At 49.8% G+C, this 18542-nt stretch overlaps 1 protein-coding gene across 4 annotated transcripts in view; it reads right to left on the bottom strand.

Moving 5' to 3' along the window:
• Positions 1–18542, bottom strand: part of NF2 (NF2, moesin-ezrin-radixin like (MERLIN) tumor suppressor) — a 46955-nt gene extending 28413 nt beyond the window's left edge. For all 4 annotated transcript variants that reach the window (XM_063416474.1, XM_063416472.1, XM_063416476.1 and 1 more), the window contains exons 1-4: positions 18376–18542; positions 7226–7351; positions 6090–6212; positions 3852–3935 (exon numbers count right to left, since the gene is read on the bottom strand). In XM_063416474.1, coding sequence (XP_063272544.1) covers positions 3852–3935; positions 6090–6212; positions 7226–7351; positions 18376–18489 — 447 coding nt within the window. In that variant the 5' untranslated portion in view covers positions 18490–18542. The remainder of the gene's footprint in view (positions 1–3851; positions 3936–6089; positions 6213–7225; positions 7352–18375) is intronic.

Below are 18542 nucleotides of genomic sequence, written 5' to 3'. Positions count from 1 at the left end.
GGCAAGACTCTATAGCTGAGAGGTACAGGTACCTCAGGTACAAGGAAACAAGGGAAAAAGACATGGCAAAAGACCTGTCCCCCAAAATTGACGGACAGCAGTGATCCAGGTTAGGCAGATGGCAGTTCCTCCATCGCTGCTCATCACCCTAATGAATAAGTATCAAAAAAATTAGAGGAGTTTGACAGATTCCTCTCAGGCAGGTGGTGGCTTTTCTGTCAGAAGGTCTGTTGCTCAACTGGGTCATGGAATCCAATTCAGATTTGTTAAGTGCATCCACTAATTACTGGTATTTGTTTAGATTTACATCTCTTTGAGCAGCATATAAAGTGACTGAGAAAGAAAACTGCTTATTAACAGATTGAAGAGCTGTGTGTCCCTGTGGTGCATGTGAAAATGAATTTACCTCCTGCACGGCCTCAGAGGGCAGGAAAACGCTGGAAAACGGCTCCTCCAAGAAGCCAGCAAGTTCAGGGGGAGAGGAACAAAGCATGTGAGGCACGTACATGGAGTGCTGTGACTTCCATTCACCTGGCAAGCAGGACTTCTGCAGTGATAGAGGTGACAGTCCCCAGCTGCACGAGACACAGCGTCGTTTGCTCGAGCCACTCGCTTTGCAAGCGAGGCAGCCCTTCCCTCCCTGCTTTTCTGAGCAACCTTAGCTCAGGAAGTGCAAAATGGTGACAATTTTTAAACACAAGACCAAGAGGCACCCAGTGGTCATGCAACAACTCAGGAGGCTTTTCCTCCCAGTCTCCTCTTTGTGCCAGGACCTCCACACCGTGCACCAAAACCAGAGCTCAGCATCAAAAGTCTACACACATCCCACCTCTGCGCTTGGGAGACAACACGTGGGGATTAAAGACACAAATATTGATTTGGAGCCAATGCAGATGCGGAGGGAGCATGTAACAACAACCAACACTGACTCAGACTTCAATTAATAGAACAAAACCAGCCCGGATTTCATCCAAGAGCGGCGGCAACTCTCTGTCTTCAAGGTCTTGGAGCTCCTCAGGATGCAGCACTTTGCAGGTACACAGCCCCTGAGGCTCCCTCAAAAGGAAGAAGCACTAAAAACGTGGCACTGGTGAAGGAAGCAACCCCAGTAACTTTGAACAGACAGCAAGTAAATCATTTTTAGGTGATGAAAATAATAGCAAATAGGATTAACATGATTATTTTCTGTTGTGATCTTCTGCAGAGGTCCAAGACTAAGTATGGATTATGTGACTTTTCATGTGCTAAAAAATACTGCCACGTCCCAGAGGAATATTTGTACTGAGGGGAGTCTGGATGAGAACATTAATTATTCACAAGTCAAAAATCAACAAATGGCTTAAGTATTGCAGAATTTGTTGGCTCAAATGATTTTGCAAACGTACTTTGTAAAGGCCTTTTCAATTAAATCATTACTTTCAAACTGTCATGGAATTTCAGCTCTTGTTAATTGAACTGTATGATTAATATTCATGATTGGGCATGGAATTGCCTTTACCACATTCATACGCCTGGCTTAGATTGTTGGATAAACACAGACACGCTCAGCTACAAATTAACACCAAGTATTGCTTGTTTGGGGGAAAAACAATAATAATTAAAGAGCTGTTTGCTGTGCTAGAATATCTGAAGTGCTGAGAGAGTTGCAGCATGGCAGCGACCTGCATTTAAGGGGCAAAAAATAGCAGAACCCCCTGGATGCTCCCTTTTTTTAAAAAGTTGATCCCACGTCTTTCCCAGCTATTTAAAACCTGAACCACCTCCAGCCTCTGAAAGCCATGTGGGTGGCTTGAACAGGGCTGGAGGGGAAAGCACATAGTAATTCCCTAAATGAACACAACGAGCGAGAAATAAATAAACTGTTATTTTTATGACCCCCTTGTTTCCTTTGCTGTCTCAGGTTGGTTTGGATGGACCAGCAGCACCTGCTGTCAATAAGTGGCTGCTGCATGCACACACACTGCTGTGTCAGGCTATTATGCCCCTAATCATGTAAATCAGCACATTATTAGTGAAATGACTGCACTCTCTGCCTGCTTTCTTGTCCAGGAAGGACATCATTATCCTATTAAACTGGAAGGAGATGACCTGCAACACCTTTCTTCCCAGTTCCATACCAAAGATGTGCTTCCAGCTTTCGCCTTTGCTGGGAGTGAAGGCAGAAGGGGAATGAATCCCAGGCTGGAGGGGCAGCAAGGAAAGGGATGTCTGAAGAAAAGCCCTTTAGTGAAGAGCAGAAAAGTGACCCCTGCCCCACCTTCTGATCTCTGCATGGTAAGGACTGCTCTGACTGCATGTGACCTCCTCCCAACGCCCCAGGACATTCCAGGTGCCAAGGGGACAAAGGGGACAGCATAACTGACCTGCACCGAGTCACAGCCTGTTCCTGAGCACGAGCTGTCCTGGCCACGAGGTAACAGAGCTCAATATTTACCCAACATTTATTCATTCTGGCAGCCAGAAAAGTCATTCCCTACGTATCCTCATCCCAGGTCAACGGAAAGAAAGCCAAGGAAGTATTTACTCACGCACTCTAATAAGAGTGATGAATGTTTCACACAAACAGAAACATTTCTTAAGGCAACTTTGCCCAGCTGATGAGTCTCTTGAACAAAAACATGGTTTTATCAATACTCTGATTACGAGGGGAAAACACCAATTTCTAGTAAATTCAAACACCATGAAAGAACATGACACCCAGGGCTGTAGTCAGAGTGTGCACTGAAGGTTTATGAAGAAAATTACATGACCATAGGGAAAAACCAACCTGGATCAGGCCCTCTCTTCTGGCAACAGGGCCAAATCCTCTCTCCTGCACTGCCAGCAAAGATGGTCCCACAGAGCTGCTGCTCCTAAACCTCCCCACAGCCGTGCTCCTCAAGGACAGCTGGACTTGCCAGACCCAGGGCATGGCCACCTGCCTGCTGTCCTATGAGCCAAACCCTCCCAAAATCCCAACCACAGCCAGAACCAACAGGAGCTGCAGACACAACATGGCTGGGCTGAGCTCAGACTGCAGTCGCTCCTCTCCCTCCCAAAACAGGATCTGTGCACACACAAACTGGAGCTGAGCTCCAGGAGCTGTTAACTGAGCAGCAGCACTTGTGCACACACAGGGGGAAATTACATCTCTGACTATTCGAATGTCCCTGCCACTGAAACCTGGGCTGCTCCCTCCATCCCAGAGTCTCTGCCCTGGCCAAGCTGTCCAAGGCTGCACACCCCAAAATAGAAAACAGTGTCCTCTGGAATAAATCCTCAGCAAAACAAACCCACTGTGGGTCCAGAGCAGAATGCAGCAGAGGAACAAGGGCAACTCAATGAACACTGACATTTCCCTCTGTCTGGTGAGGCCAAGCACCCAAGATCAAAACCGAGATAAAGGTAGAAAACAGGAAAAGCCCTTTCACAGTGCAATAAAATGGATGTGGCAGCTCTAGCACTGAAATAAAGTCATTATCAAGATAAATATTGTGGGCGAGCAGTGGAGCTGGGAGTCCCATGGCTGGCTTGCCTTCGGCTACACTGGCAAAAGCAGGAAGGAGATCCAAAAAACCTCAGACTCAGGGAATTCACCTGCTCCAGCAGTAAGCCACACTCAAACAGGCTCTGCAGCTCATGAGCTGAGCAGTTGCTAAAGGGTCCTGGAAAGAGAAAGCCAAAACCCATCCAATTTCTGGAGGTAGCCAGGAACCAGCCATGTGGAAAAGGCAGCAGGGCTGGTGTAGCCCCCTCACTTCCCAAGCTTTCACAGCTTTCCCTGCCTTCCCTTTCCCCAGGAAGTGGCTCCACCACAAAGCACCTGGATCAACACTACCCCAGCAGGCCCTTTAGCATCCCTTGGTGCCCACCTTGGCTTGGACAGCGTAAGAGGCCAGCAGGACTGACGCTTCGGGAGGACAGAAGATCTTCTCATCCAAAATCTGCTTCTTCACCTGCACACAGAGCAGCAAAGGACAGACAGCACACGTTTAGCAGAGCACAGCAGAGCATGACTGTCACAGCAGATGGCTGCAGTTTGTTTTAACTCGAGCTGTCAACCACACGGAGTTAACAATTTTCCTAACACTAATCACAGTCCATAACCAGGAAATCTCTGGCGGCTCGGAAGGGCTCGGGCTTTCACACAGCACCTTTCTCAGACAGGTTGGTGAGAAGAGCTAAATTGGTGCATGGAAAATAACAGCACCTCCATCCTGTGGCTAAAGGCAAGTGGGGGGGAAAACCCTGCATGTAAACACAGCGATAAAACCTCTTAAGGCACAAGCTGCAGATTGATAGGACATCCAGCCACCCTGCTAAACAAAAGAGCAGCTTGCAGCCGAGTCTGTAAGCACTGCAAGCTTTGCTCTGAGACATTCGAGCCTCATTGAGAATCAGTGCTCACCTGTGCTGGAGGCCAATTCCTTGGATCCCAGCACGGAGAGCTGTGGGTCACCTCCATGGCAGAGCTTTTAGCAGCAGGCAGAGCCCTCCCAGGAGAGCCAACGTGCAGCTCCCCGAAGCCACAGCTTTACCTCCCTGCCTTCTGTGCATTAAAAAATTAAACCTGTCAGGTTAGATATTTTTTGGGTTGGCACACTTAATTTTCCTGATTAAAGATAGGGAAAAAAATTCAAAAAGCCTACAATTTCCTGGGAGGCTTAAATGGATTGTCAGAGATGCAGGAACATCAATTTGAATTTATAACGTGCTTTGAGTCCTCAAAGTTGGGTACAACATAATCACAGCAGATATTCTGCTGCATCAAGATAAAAACCAGGAGAGTTTACAAGCTTAGATGTGCTCCTGTTTCCCAAATGCATTCAGGAGCCCAGGCTCCTCTCAGCACAGAAATCCCAGCAGCAAAGTCATGGTCTGCATTTAGAAAATGCAGCTTGAATGGCTTTTCCTCTCTGATTTTCCTTCTCAAAGATGCCAACAGCGTTTTTCCTCACTGTGGATAAAGCTCCTGGCAAATGAGGCATTCAGAAATAACCCCACAGAGACACCAGTGCACGAGACAGAGCTTGGAAACTAACAGGAATACTTTGCATTTAGAACACTTTCGGCTCTGGAGAAAAAAGATGGACTTTGGAAGGGTGAGGAGCATCAAGAGGCTGGTGAACTCACTTGGAAAGGGCAGAACACCCTGCAGGCTACAGAGGTATTCCCAAATCCAGGCTGTCCTGAACTTGGTGTAAGAAACATAAGAATGAGTGACTTTTAAAAAATTTTTGTAATTTATCTTCAAATTAACAGCCACAGAGCAGCTGAAACATCCCAGTGAGTACCCAGGGGTCTGACTAGGAGGGCTCTAGTCCCTGTAACTGTGCTTGACACAACTCCTCTGAGGAAAAATGTGTCAGAAAATTGATTTTGTGGCAGAAAATTGATCATGTCTCTGAAAGAGAGCTCCTGTGATAGCAGCTCCTTGTTACCAGCCATGCAGCATTGCCACATCACAGGCTGAACTGATTTCTCGGGACACAAAGTTTTGCAGAGTAATTTAAATTAATAAAACGAACCAAGACAGGTTCACCACAGTTTCCAAATGCTTAACTGAAAGGCAGGAGCTCCTGGGGCAGGTGAGACTGTTTTCCCATCAGAGAGCTGAGCTGCTGGGATGTTGTTGTGCTTCAGTTACCTGAAGGCTGTTTAGAGAGAGGGGAACTTTGCTGTACAGCCTGGGAGCAGGCTGGCTGCACTCTGCTCTCCAGGATGAAACTCCCCTGCTCCACACAATGATGGCATCACGTCCAAAGGCAGCTGCCACTCCTCAGCACAGCTCATCCCACACCCTGCAGAGGGACACGAGCCCTTGGCTGACAGATCCATGCCCCTGAGCCACCCCCTATGGATATTATGGATCACCTCATCATTCCTGACTGCCACTTCAGAGGTCTGCCAGTCTGGGCAGACTGCTTCCTCCACAAAAAACATCCTTCACCTATTTTAGGAAGGTTTTTTTGCTGAAGACAAGTCTCTTTGGAGAGGTGTGAACATAAGGATGTGGAGCGCACTCTGCTGACCAACTCTGTGACCCTGGGACTTTCTGCTCACCCTTGCTCCCTCTCCCTCAGGTTGGACAGCAGTGTATTGACTCCTACCTGCAGGAAGAACAAGTGCTGGGTGATTTCCTGCACCAATTCCTCCTCTGCATTCTCAGGATAGAATTTGGCCAGGAAGTGAAAGGTTTTGGGCTCCTCTGTGGGGACATCATGATCCAGGACCTGTGGAATACAAAAGTAATTCGATTTCTTCAAGACAAGACCCAGCTCCCTTCTGTTCAGATCAGCACATCTTCCATCAGACACTTTTAGACATCTAGAACAGACCCAAATAGTTCAGACACGGTAGTTAAAAAAAGAAAACAAACATTTCTGACACTCCTAATGATGCAAGGGAACAAAAAAAGGCAGAAACAAACAGCATGAGAAATGAGACAGTGAAGGTTGATCCTGATCTGCCACGTGTGTGCTGCTTCTCCTGATCCTTCTGGAGCGATGCTGGATCCTGCTGCGCCACCACCCGACTTCCTCCTTGTTTTCCTGCACTGAGTTTATTTCAGTGGTGCTTCTTAACACCTTGCTCTGGTACTGCCCAGTTAAATGTTGGTTTAAGAGCTCAGCCTGAGAGGTGCAACACCCAGACCCCCCTCAGTGTCCAGGACCATCTGGCCATAGAGTCACATCCTCTGGATGTGAACACAGCCACATCTGACACTGCCAAAACCCACTCCTCACAGAGTTAGGAAGCATTTCCTCCCTAACCCCCACCTCCTTTTCACTCTGGTTTTCCTCCTCTCAAGCTCTCTGTATTTCTCAACAATAAAACAAGAGGCAACTCCACTTTTCTCCTGATGGTTTTGTGTTCAGGGGCACAAAAGAGAGTTTTAGGTTATATTTGCTTTGCAGTCACCCCAAAGTGCAGTACCCCAACACAGCTGTGTCCCAAAATGTCTCCAGGGGATTCAGTGTGCACAGGTGCTGGGATGGGGCATCTCTGCCAGCTTTTCCCAGTCTGACACCCCTATATGCCACAGAGATGGGATTTAAGTACATCCATCCCAGTTCACCCACCACACAACCTCAGGCACTCAAGGAAAGAGGAAAGGACATTCTCCTTTGTCATCCCACACAACCTCTCAAGGGAAATATCCCTGTACAAGGGCTTGGAACAGGGTGAGCTTCAGGGTTCCTCCCAACCCAAACCATTCTGAGATTTTGTGAACTTTGGTTCCAACCTTCTTGTCCATTTTGAGCCAAGCCACCGTGTCCTTGATCGTGTACTGCAGCCCGAAGAACCAGGTTTCCCGCAGTCCCAGTGTCCTGCACACCAGATCAAACAGGTCCTTCCCTTTCCATTTCACCTGCCAGAGAACAAACAGGAAGCAGAGTTATAAAGATGGATTTCAGAACTTCTCTCTGTTCAAATGCACTGTTTTCACTTCACAAGGTCAGCTTTAACCCCCCTGCAAATGCATCTGGAACAGACATGAAAACACCCTAACGAGGCACACGTTATCTCCTTCCATCTGATCTCATCTGCAGATCACCAGCTCCTCCCTCAGTAGGAAACTGAAACGTGATTTCCCCCCTTTTCCAAAATATGACACTGTAAAGCCCCTGTTTCCTGCCCTGGGAAACTAAGGGTTCATTTAGGCTCTTGTTGAGCTCAGGTTTAGGCTCCTGACGTGTTTAGGTTCCTGCCTGTTGCCAGCAGGGAATAGAAACCCCTTTCCACTGCCCCTTGGTGGCTTTAATGTGTCTCTCTAAAGGCCCAGGAAGCCCTGCATAAGCACCACCATCAGCACCAGGGCTTTGGAGAGAGAAGCCACAAAATCAGCAGCGACACAACCCCTGCACAGAGCGTGTGCATCCAGAGCCACCGGCCCTGCACAGACAGAAGGGAAAAAGAGCTCCAAAATCCCCATCATTACCAGTGAAGTCAGCAGTTCTCTGGGAGCACATTTTGATAGAGTCAAACTGCATTTTCTGCTGAAAATGTTCGTGACAAAAGCAGCCAAGGAGCAGAGAAAATTGGTCCTGCTCAAGGACCGTGTCCTTCGAGCAATCCTGCAGCTGCATCCATGATGCTACTGAAGTTTGCTCACAAAACCGGGAGGAGTTGGGAGGCAGAGGGGTGAAGAGGGACATAAACCACATGAATCTAATATGCCAAAGCCACTTTCATCTTCCATCTGCACGCTGAAAACAATTGCTGGACCGAGACATATGGCCATTACTCCAAAGCCCTTGGGCACACAGATCTCGCACACTCTCTTGTCACTACAGCTCAATCCTGGTGCCACCTGGACACATCAATACTAACGCCGGGGCCGCTCCCGCTGTCACCCACTGCCGCCTTGTGGGCACAGCCAGGCCCAGCTCAGCCAGGCTCTGCCTCCCAGTGATGACTCTGTCACTGCTCTCCCCCTTCCCAGGGAGCACAGACACACACGCTGACAGTCCCGGAATAGGACAAAGCCGACACCGCCCTCCCGAAAAACACCACCCCCGGACCGCTCGCCGCAATTCGGATCGGGCGCTGTCAACACCTCGGGGTCAGAACGCCAGGAGCAGCAAGTTTGGCAGTGCTGTAATTATAACCCCCCTAATTTCACACATTTCACTATCCTCCAGCCCCCGGGATGGGCTCCAGCTCGGCACAGGATGGCTCAGACTGCAGAAGATCTTTTCCTGACTATGATTTTTAAGTGGGAGGTTAATTCGAGGGCTCAGACAAAACAGAGTGAGGCCCATTAAAAGAGCTATTTGGTACCATTTTTGCAGGCACATAAAAGCAGGCTGCCAGCAAAAGGCTATTTCTTCGCTAAACTGTTTTGTATAAAGCATTATGGGCTGTTTTTCCTTCTCTAAGACCGTATTTCAGTCTCAGCACAGCAATGCCTGCACCAAACCCTCTCAGGACAGGCTCCTGCTGACACTGCTCCACATCCCATGGATCAGTGCATTAAACCTGGAATTTCCACCACCTGTGACTCCTCACTGAACCACCTCAGGTACCCAAACTATGCTCAAGAGCTGACAGGACCCAAAGGTTTCCTCTCAAAACACAAGCCACCAGTTTGTTTTGAAGAGCAGCACTGAAGATTAAAGCAGGAGTTTGTGCAGTTTTCACCCCTGCATTTTTAACTTGGTGATGGGAATTTGGAATGGTTTGGGTGGGAAGGGTCAAGATCATCCAGGTCCACCCGCTGCCACGGGCAGGGACACCTTCCACTATCCCAGACTGCTCCAAGTCCTATCCAGCCTCACCTCGGACACTTCCAGGGATCCAGGGGCAGTCACAGCTTCTCTGCACAACCCCTGCCAGGGTCTCACAGCTGGATTTCTTCCTGACATCTAGCCTAAATCTCTCCCCTTTTAGTTTAAAACCATTCTTCCTTTCCCCAATCATTATCTGCCTGCATTAAAAACTCTCTCTCCTTTTATTACAAGCCCTCCTTTAAGGGACTGTATTTTAAGTGCGGCTTCTGCTGCTGCATTTTACACCGGCGCTTTGTCACCACACATTTCTGTGGTGGCAGGAATAGACATTTAACATTCCTGCACAATGCTCGAGACTCCAGCCATAACAGAGCACAGATCCTCCCCAGCTGCGCTGAATTACCTTCATTAAATATATCAATGATCAGCAGCCACCTTTATTCCAACAGACATGATTTCCCTCCACACCTCGGTACTCAAAATAACCATCTGCATTCAAGTGGCATCTTCTGACAGCTGAACTCCAAGCGCTTTACAGACATCCAGGACCTCAGCCCTCCTCACTCATACTTTACAGGCTTTGTGTCATTAACTGCCACATTCCGTGGTTGTAAACTACTAAAAAGAAAGGCCCTCCAGGGCAGGAGGGGATGGACAGAGCTGCTGTCCAGAGTGTGGGGGACAGTCAGGACAGGCTGGCTGTTCCCATCTACCCTGTGTCCATCACGCCATTCCCTGCATGGCACTCATGTGACACCTGAAGCACAAAGATGATTTTACAAGCCATTCTGAGCTCCAGAAAACAAAACTAAGGAGCTTAGAGGAGAAAAAACCCTTCTCAGCCGTATGTTGGGGTAGCTGGCACGATACTGTAACAAAGCTCCATCTCCAAGGTAAAAGCTACATAATGATAACCTCAATGTGACCCTCAGGACAGAGCGGGATGCATCACTCCAGCATCCTCCCTGCGATGCTGCAGGCATCACCTCTGACATTTGCAGCTCCTTTCCCATTAGCAGGATCACAGAATGGGTGGCTGCAGGGATTCAGGAGTCACCAAAGGGACACGGGAATGAAGCGCTTTATAAACAGGCTGTTACTCCACCAAGCTGTTTGTGTTCTTTACTAAGTACAGAGTGGTTACAATCTATCAGCAAACCATTTTAAATTAACAGCACTAAACACTTAAAACTCTGCAGCCAGTGGCTAGAACAGAGTATTTCCAGTCCAGATTATTGGCATCATCTTTTTCTCTGGCGGAGACGGCGCATTTGGCATCTATTAACAGGGTTTGCATTATTTATTAACCTGCACCGGGAGTCATTTCCAACTCGCAGGCAACTGCATGATTTATTTCGGAGCATAACCTCTCTGTCAAGTTTCACAACTGCTCCTCAGCTCCCAACTCGATAAAGCAGCCCCAAAAATGAGCAGAAGGGTTGTCTGGTCCTCTCATCAGGGGGCGACAAGGAGGGAGGGCAAGCAGGGAACGGGGCTCTGTTGGAAGGTTTAGGCTGCAGAGCAGGAAAGGTTCTTCCCCCAGAGGTGCTGGCACTGCCCAGGCTCCCCAGGGAATGGGCACAGCCCCGAGGCTGCCAGAGCTCCAGGAGCCTTTGGACAGCGCTGCCAGGGATGAACAGGGTGGGGCTGTTGGGGGGCCTGGGCAAGGACTGGACTGGATGATCCTGCTGGGTCCCTTCCCACTGAGGATATTCCACAATCCTAAAAAATAGGCAGCAAGGGACACGGGTGCAGCCATCCTCCATGAAGAGGGTTGAGCAAGGGCTCTACACAGAAAAGAGATTCCCAAAACATTGTCAGGCTGATGCTTTTCTTCCAACAATGTCAAAAGCGGTAAAGGGGAGGCAAGAGGGGTGGGTTTAATTTAATATTTAAGTTCTTCACACAAGAGGCTCTCCTGGGACAACAGGGAAGTGCCCAAACTCCAGGGGACAGAACCTGGCTCTGCTCAGGGGGTACAGATGAAGACCTCACCTTCTCCTCATCACAAACACAAACCCCTGGAGCTTCAGCTCTTCCTGGGATCAGGATGGCAATAAGGGCATGAGCAATGAGCAGAAGACACCAAGGCTCAGCTGCTTCCCAGGGAAACCCACAGAAGCCGTCCCTGCACACCCCACCCATAGAACGAGGTTAACGCATGACCTTGAAGAAATGACTCACATTTACGGAGTATTTTACTGCACCAATTTACCCGTAAATAACACAGAAAATGGCTTTGTGCTTTGCAGATAATTTTATTAGGCGTTAGCTCTGTGCTAGGGATGCAAAGAGAGGCAAGAGCCCCTGCTGTGACACAACAGCCAAAGGACTGCTGGGAAAAGGGGACTGAGCCCCAGGAAAAAGTGCTCAGAGAGAAGTTACTCCTGTTTAGAATCAAATTTTAACGAGAGAACACCACACCTGTTCATTGAAACAGGAATGGACAGGGCAGAAGGGAGAGAGCTGGCCCTGAGCAGAGCATCCCTCCACCTGGGAATGAGGAAATGGATGTAGGCTGTAGCTATTCCAAAACCCCATCCCACAGGAGATGCCCAAACCGCCCAGCCGCAACAGTTTACAACTGAAATGGAGATGATTTTGAGACTGCAGACCACACTTATTTCTCCTTCTGGACCTGAATGATAACCACAGTGCCACAGACAACCATTTATTTAGATTTAAAGCCCATTTGGAGCAAACAGGGAATCAAAAATGTAATATTCGTCAATTTTGTTTTAAATAAAGTGATGTCAAATATTTTCAATTGCCACTTACTGAGTCACAAGGCAGGGCTGTAAAAGTTATTTTTATTTACTAATGCTACACGACAACTCGATAATGAGCTTTTAATTAAAACCTATTTCTGTTAACCACCGAGGAGGCCAAAAACGCGCCCAGGCATGAGGATGCAGATGGTGCAGCCAAGCACGTTCCGCGGTGTCTGCCCGAGACAGAGACGGAGCGGCAACAGCGAGAAGGGGCGGCTGTGACAGAGCCAGGAGAGAGGCAGGGGACAACAGCTGGTGACAATGTGCCCTCTGCCCCACACAGGTGAGACCCCACCTGCAGAGCTGCCTCCAGATCCAGGGGTGTAACAGGAGGGACCTGGAGCTGTTGGAGCCAGCCCAGAGGAAGCCACGGAGATGCTCCCAGGGCTGGGGCCTCTCTGCTCTGGAGCCAGGCTGGGAGAGCTGGGGGTGCTCACCTGGAGAGGAGAAGGCTCCAGGGAGAGCTCAGAGCCCCTGCCAGGGCCTAAAGGGGCTCCATGAGAGCTGGAGAGGGACTGGGGACAAGGGATGGCGGGACAGGACACAGGGAATGGCTTCCACTGCCAGGGCGTTCTCTGTAAGCACAGATTGAAGCTGTGGCTGCCCCTGGATCTCTGGCAGTGTCCAAGGCCAGGCTGGAGGGGGCTCGGAGCACCCTGGGATAGTGGAAGGTGTCCCTGCCCATGGCAGAAGATGGAACTGTATGAGCTTTAAGGTCCCTTCCAACGCAAACCATTCCACAATTCCATGTCCCAAAGCCTCACCTCATCCTGGAAGTTGGGCTCACACAGATGAAGAGTTACAGGGTCAGGCAGCAGCTCAATGCAGAGCAAGAAGCTCCAAGAGGATGAAAGGAGGATTTGGATCCTGCAGGGAGCTCTGCCGAGGATGCACAGAGCTGTAACACCAGCCAGAGCTGTCTCTGTGCTGCCCTTACACATCTGCAGCACAGCCCTGCTCCCTGCCCCGGGAAGGGCCAGCCCCAAGCCCTCCCTCCCTGCAGGAGCTGATTGCTGATGGACACGGGGTGTTTCAGCCCAGCCTGGCCTGCTCTGACGAGCCCTTACCACTGCTGAGCTCTGAACACAGACAGCTCACCCGGGCAGGAGAGGGGCAGCCAGCAGCTCACCCGGGATGATGCCAGGTTAAACACCTCTCTTCCCATTTCCAGGGCTCTGGGACTCCCTACCAGTGTTGTCTCCCAGCTTCAAGGAGATTATTCCCAGGGCTGCTTCCCCATTCAAGTACCTTTAATTTCAAAAACCACCTACTTGAAAGACACTGCCTGTACAAAGAAAAAAAAAAAAAAAAAAAAAAAAAGGTATTAAAGAGCTTCAAAACTGGAGCCTACACACCAAAAGAGAAACATTTACTGTCCCAAATGCCCTCCTCCCTCCTTCCCCTCTGCATCACCACATCTCTGGGTTAATTAACAGAGTCTGGAGATTGACAGCAGTTCTAAACAGTCTTTGGAGAGGAGTAACAGGAGTTTCCAACCAGCTTGGAAGAGGCTGTGATGGGAGCAGGGGATCCAGAGAACTTTTCAGGTGCAGGGTGAGGCACCAAAGCCAAAGAGGATCCACGTCCATAAGTCAGTAGAACAACTCAGGAGAGTGAACTGCACCAAGCAAGACACCTCCAAAACATTAACTCCCAAATGTCCCTGGTGTCAATCAGAAATTCTGAGGTTCTGGGGCATAAACCCCTCACAGACATGAGTGAGGAGACAGCCCTTAGCTGCTGTATCTCAGATTCACAGAGCCACACATGCTCCTGAGTGCTGGCATAAGATCAGGACACATGGGCACATGGAGGAACCAAACACTGACTTGACAGCTGGTATCCCAACAATTTACTGGGAATCTTGTTGTAGCTGAGGGGGATTATTTCTCTCACCTTTTTTAAACAGCTGTTCTTGCACACAGACTGGTGGTTTCCTGTTAAGTTCATGTCCACTCACAGAGGCTTTGCAGCATCTGTGAGTCAGAGCATCTGCAGAGGTCACTGTCCCCACCAGCACTCTGCTGCCTGAAATTGCGAATGTAGGGATCTTTATAAACCCTTTTCCAAGGATCCTGCAATGCAGAAGGAAGCCAAGGGCATTCCACTCCTTGATTTCCTCTTCCTGTCTTTTTATTTTGGTGCAGTGACTGGACACATCTCAAAACTCAGCTCGGATTTACTAAACCAGCTCTTCCTCGAAAACTCATTTCCACCCAGATTTCCAGCACCAAATCCTCGGCTGTTCCTGTTCCAGAGGATGAGCTTTGCAGCTCAGCTACACAACTCTCTGTGTCTGGTGACAAAGGGACATTACTCGGCCACACGTGGCCGAAATCAGAACTCTTCTACTTACAAGGGCTTTACATCCAACCTCATCCAACTGGCTCTGCACCGAGTGGGGCACTGGGCTAAAATAAAGATCCCTTCCAACCAGGATTATCCTCTGGACAGAGAGGAACAGCTTAAGCACTGAAGCAATAACAGGATGCATGTTTAGACCAGCAAATACATCAGCACAAACCTGCCTCTTCTCGCTGCTTGAACACTTAAGCTGTTTTCTCCAGGCTGGCTGTAAAGCTTTTCCAATTCATTTTTAAGACGCCGAAGGATTAAGGTTGGGAAGCAAGCTGCCCTTAATGGAGTGACCATCCCTGCAGGACTCAAGCCCAAGATCACAAACACAACAGAAAGGTAAAAACACACCTTCAGAAAGTGGGCTGTGGTTCTGAGAGGGAGAGACACTGACGGGGCTGAGCACTGCAAGAGGAAGGAATTGGCAAAGACACCCACAAGGCCAAAGGAAAGGTGGAGGGGTTCTCCCATCAGCCAGAGAACCTGGTCAGAGAGGGAAAAACTGCACACGGGAGAGGGTGAGACCAACCTGACACCAGCCACACCACACCGCTGCCATCCCACCAGAGGTGTGGATAAACAGTGAACTCAAAATGCCATGGGGTTTTCATTGCTGAATAACTCATGGAAGGGTTTGGGTGGGAAGAGAGCTAAAGTCTGTCTTGTTCCACCTCCCTGCCATGGACAGGGATATCTCCCACTATCCCAGGCTGCTCCAAGCCCTGTCCAGCCTGGCCTTGGGCACTGCCAGGGATCCAGGGGCAGCCACAGCTGCTCTGGGCACCCCGTGCTTCACAGGGAAGAAGCTTCCACATGGCTATCCAAGGTTCTGAGGAAGGTAAAAGCAGCCTGAGTTTCTTTACATATGGATTCAAGAGCTATGCAAATGTCTACCCTTCCTCCAGATGTTATCAATTAATTAGGTACAGCTCAAACCTTCGAGATGGAAGTAACAAAAGGAAGACTCTGGCTTTGTGCCTCCAAGATTTCCCCAAACAAATTTTAAGTCTTTAAAGTGAAACCCCAAACGTGATTATTAATCTCCATTGCTGTGTTAGAAAGATTAAGATTTCATTTCTAGGAATTATTTTAGATTTAGGCTCAATTTAGAGACATCAACTGCAAAATAAACAGATGCAAAGCAGGTTTAATCCCTTAAAATGCACAGCTGGGGATTTCTAGGGAGCAGACTGAAAAATTAACACTGAGAAAGAAGGTGAGTCTTCAGCAGCTACAGCTGGGTCATGGAATCATGGAATATCCTGACTGGGAGGAACCCCCAGGATCATGGAAAACCAGCTCCAGACATCCAACAGATCAGCAGCTCTCTGTCCCTGTCAGCACGAGGTGCCACTCACAGGCCACAAAAACACATCTCAAGACCCCAAACCACAGGATTCCCACGGCACCTCCTTCCACTGACCCTCTCAAGTGTTTGTGAGGCAGATTTCCCTCTCCCAGCCTCCTGCTGGGGCCAGCAGCTCTCCTTCCTGGCCAGAGACAACTCAAAGCTCACAGATAGCTGGGTAAACATTGTTGCTTGCCCTCCTCCTTCAGGGAGGAGTACTGTCCTTCCCAAAAATCAACTCTCCCACCCCACTGACTCTCAGCAGCGCACAAACTCCACCCCTGGCTCCAGGTCTCACTGTGGGTGTAGAGCAAGCCAAGCCCTTCCCTGGGCCACCTTCCCAACCCCAGCGACTCGAGGTGTGTCTGATCCCTCAGTCCATGGATGTTTCTGCAGAGCCACCAGAACAAGGAGCTCTCCCCAGAGCCTCCCAAGTGTGACACAAAAACAGGGACACAGCTCCAGCCAGGGAGCCGGACTGCTCACATGGAGCTTGGATAAAACTCACACCTCAAGCTGCACTGCCCTGGCTTGGAGCAAGCCCAGGAGGCCACAGAGATGCTCCAAGGGCTGGAGCCCCTCTGCTCTGGAGCCAGGCTGGGAGAGCTGGGGGTGCTCACCTGGAGAACAGAAGGCTCCAGGGAGAGCTCAGAGCCCCTGCCAGGGCCTAAAGGGGCTCCAGGAGAGCTGGAGAGGGACTGGGGACAAGGGATGGAGGGACAGGACACAGGGAATGGCTTCCACTGTCAGAGGGCAGGGATGGATGGGAGATTGGGAAGGAATTGTTCCCTGGGAGGGTGGGCAGGCCCTGGCACAGGGTGCCCAGAGCAGCTGTGGCTGCCCCTGGATCCCTGGCAGTGCCCAAGGCCAGGCTGGACAGGGTTGGAGCAGCCTGGGACAGTGGGAGATGTCCCTGCCATGGCAGGGGTGGCACTGGATGAGCTTTAATATCCCTTCCCACCCAAACCATTGCATGATTCCACAAAATCTCACTCCTCACCTGCAAGGTGTGAAACAGCCCCATCACCCACCTGCATCCATCCATCCATCCCCTGCTCCTGCTCCAACATCCCATGCTGACGGATGAGGCCTGAATTCCCTCTGCATTCCCCCAGCACCAGCTCCAGCAGGACCCAGGAGCCCTCAGCAGGGCCACACTCGCAGCTCCTGAGCTCCTTCCAGCTGCAGAAGCCTCTGCAGCAACAAGTTCTTCTGGCAGGAAGCTCCCAGCAAAGTCAGCTGGAGATGCAGCAGCTCCACAGCCAAATCCCATGGGAACGCTGCCTCATCCCTGCACAAACTCCCTGATCCCAGTGGGAAATGACACCCGGCCACACCATTAATTAACAATTATTCACTTTCCATCATCAGTTATTGCTGCAGCCTCCAGAAACCAGGAAAAACAGAGCCAGGACATTCACACTCTGCTGGAAGTGGGAAGCTCACTCGGCTGCCTAAGAGCAAATCCTCAATCCCTAGGAAAAGCAGGAAGTTCTTCAGGGCTGAGAGATTCCCACAGCATGGAGTCAGCGATGACAAACACCCCTGGCTGATGGGCACTGGGATTCTGTCAGGTTTTGGGTCAGGTTAATGAAACATAAACTATTAAATGAAGAGGTTGGAGTGGGGTTTCAATGTTTGTGTGGCCAACCCCTCTGGATCAGCTGAAAAAGCAGAGCAAATCCCAGGGTTTGGCAGCAACGCCCTGGGAGAAGGTTTTACGAGTTCCAAGGGCCCCAGAAAGGGAAATCATCACAGAAAAGCCAGACCCAACCCCCTGGAGCACCCCTCATGGTGAGCTAAGAGCTCAGGGAAACGCCAAAATCCTGTCTTGGGTGTTTGTGCAGCACTTGGGAGCTCGAGTCCTGTGGATTCAAGTCTTGACACTGACGTTCCCCCAGCCCTGTGGCTTGGGCTGGGATGGCAGGATAGCACTGGATTAGAGCCCAAATGAAGCTGGATTGTAATGAGAATAAAGCTGAATTATAACCCAGATAAAACTGAATGATACCCAGAATGAGCCTGAATTGTAGCCAAAGTATAGGATGAATTATAATCAGAATAATGCCAAATTGTACCCAAAATGAGACCGAATTGCAACTGGAGTGAAGCCAAATTATAACCCAAGTAAAGCTAAATTGCACCTGGAGTGAAGATAAATTATTGCCAGAATAAACCTGAATTATAACCAAAATAATGCCAAATTATACCCACGAAAAAGACAAATTATACCCAGGAAAAAAGCCAACTTATGACCAAAACAGTGCTAAATTACACATATAATAAGGATTAATTATAACTAAAATAAAACTAAACTTGGATACAACTGAATTACACCCACAATAACACTGAATTACAACCAAAACAAAGCCAAGTTATGACCAAAGTAATGCCAAATTACATCGATTCATAAACAAAGTAAAGGTGAAGAACAGCCAAAGAAAAGCCGAGTTACATCCAGAATAATGTGCAATTATAACCAAAATCACACCGAATCACACCAGGACAACGCTGATTTATAACCAAAACGATGCTGTGCCACTGGCGGCCCAGGGCAGGCCCTGGGGACCGGCGGAGGCTGGGGGGAACAGGGAGGGGGGTCCGGGCCCTCAGGGGGTGTGGGGGTGGTTGGGGGGGGCCGTCCCCCCTCAGCGGGACCCCCGTGCCCCGCGCCCGCGCGGGCCGTCACCTCGCAGCTGAACTCCATCTCGGCGTCCATGGTGGCGATGCGCACGGTGAAGGTCTTAGGCTGCTTGCGCTTGAGGGAGCTGAAGCTCATGCGGGACGCGATGGCCCCGGCCATGGCGGCGCGGCGCGGTCAGCGCGGCGGCGGCGCCATGGCGGCCTGGCCCCGCC

The sequence above is a fragment of the Prinia subflava genome, chromosome 19, assembly GCF_021018805.1.
Source record: "Prinia subflava isolate CZ2003 ecotype Zambia chromosome 19, Cam_Psub_1.2, whole genome shotgun sequence".
In the NCBI taxonomy this organism is placed as follows: Eukaryota; Metazoa; Chordata; class Aves; order Passeriformes; family Cisticolidae; genus Prinia; species Prinia subflava.
Note: the sequence above shows the minus strand (reverse complement) of the source record. Positions and strands in the feature narration are given on the sequence as shown.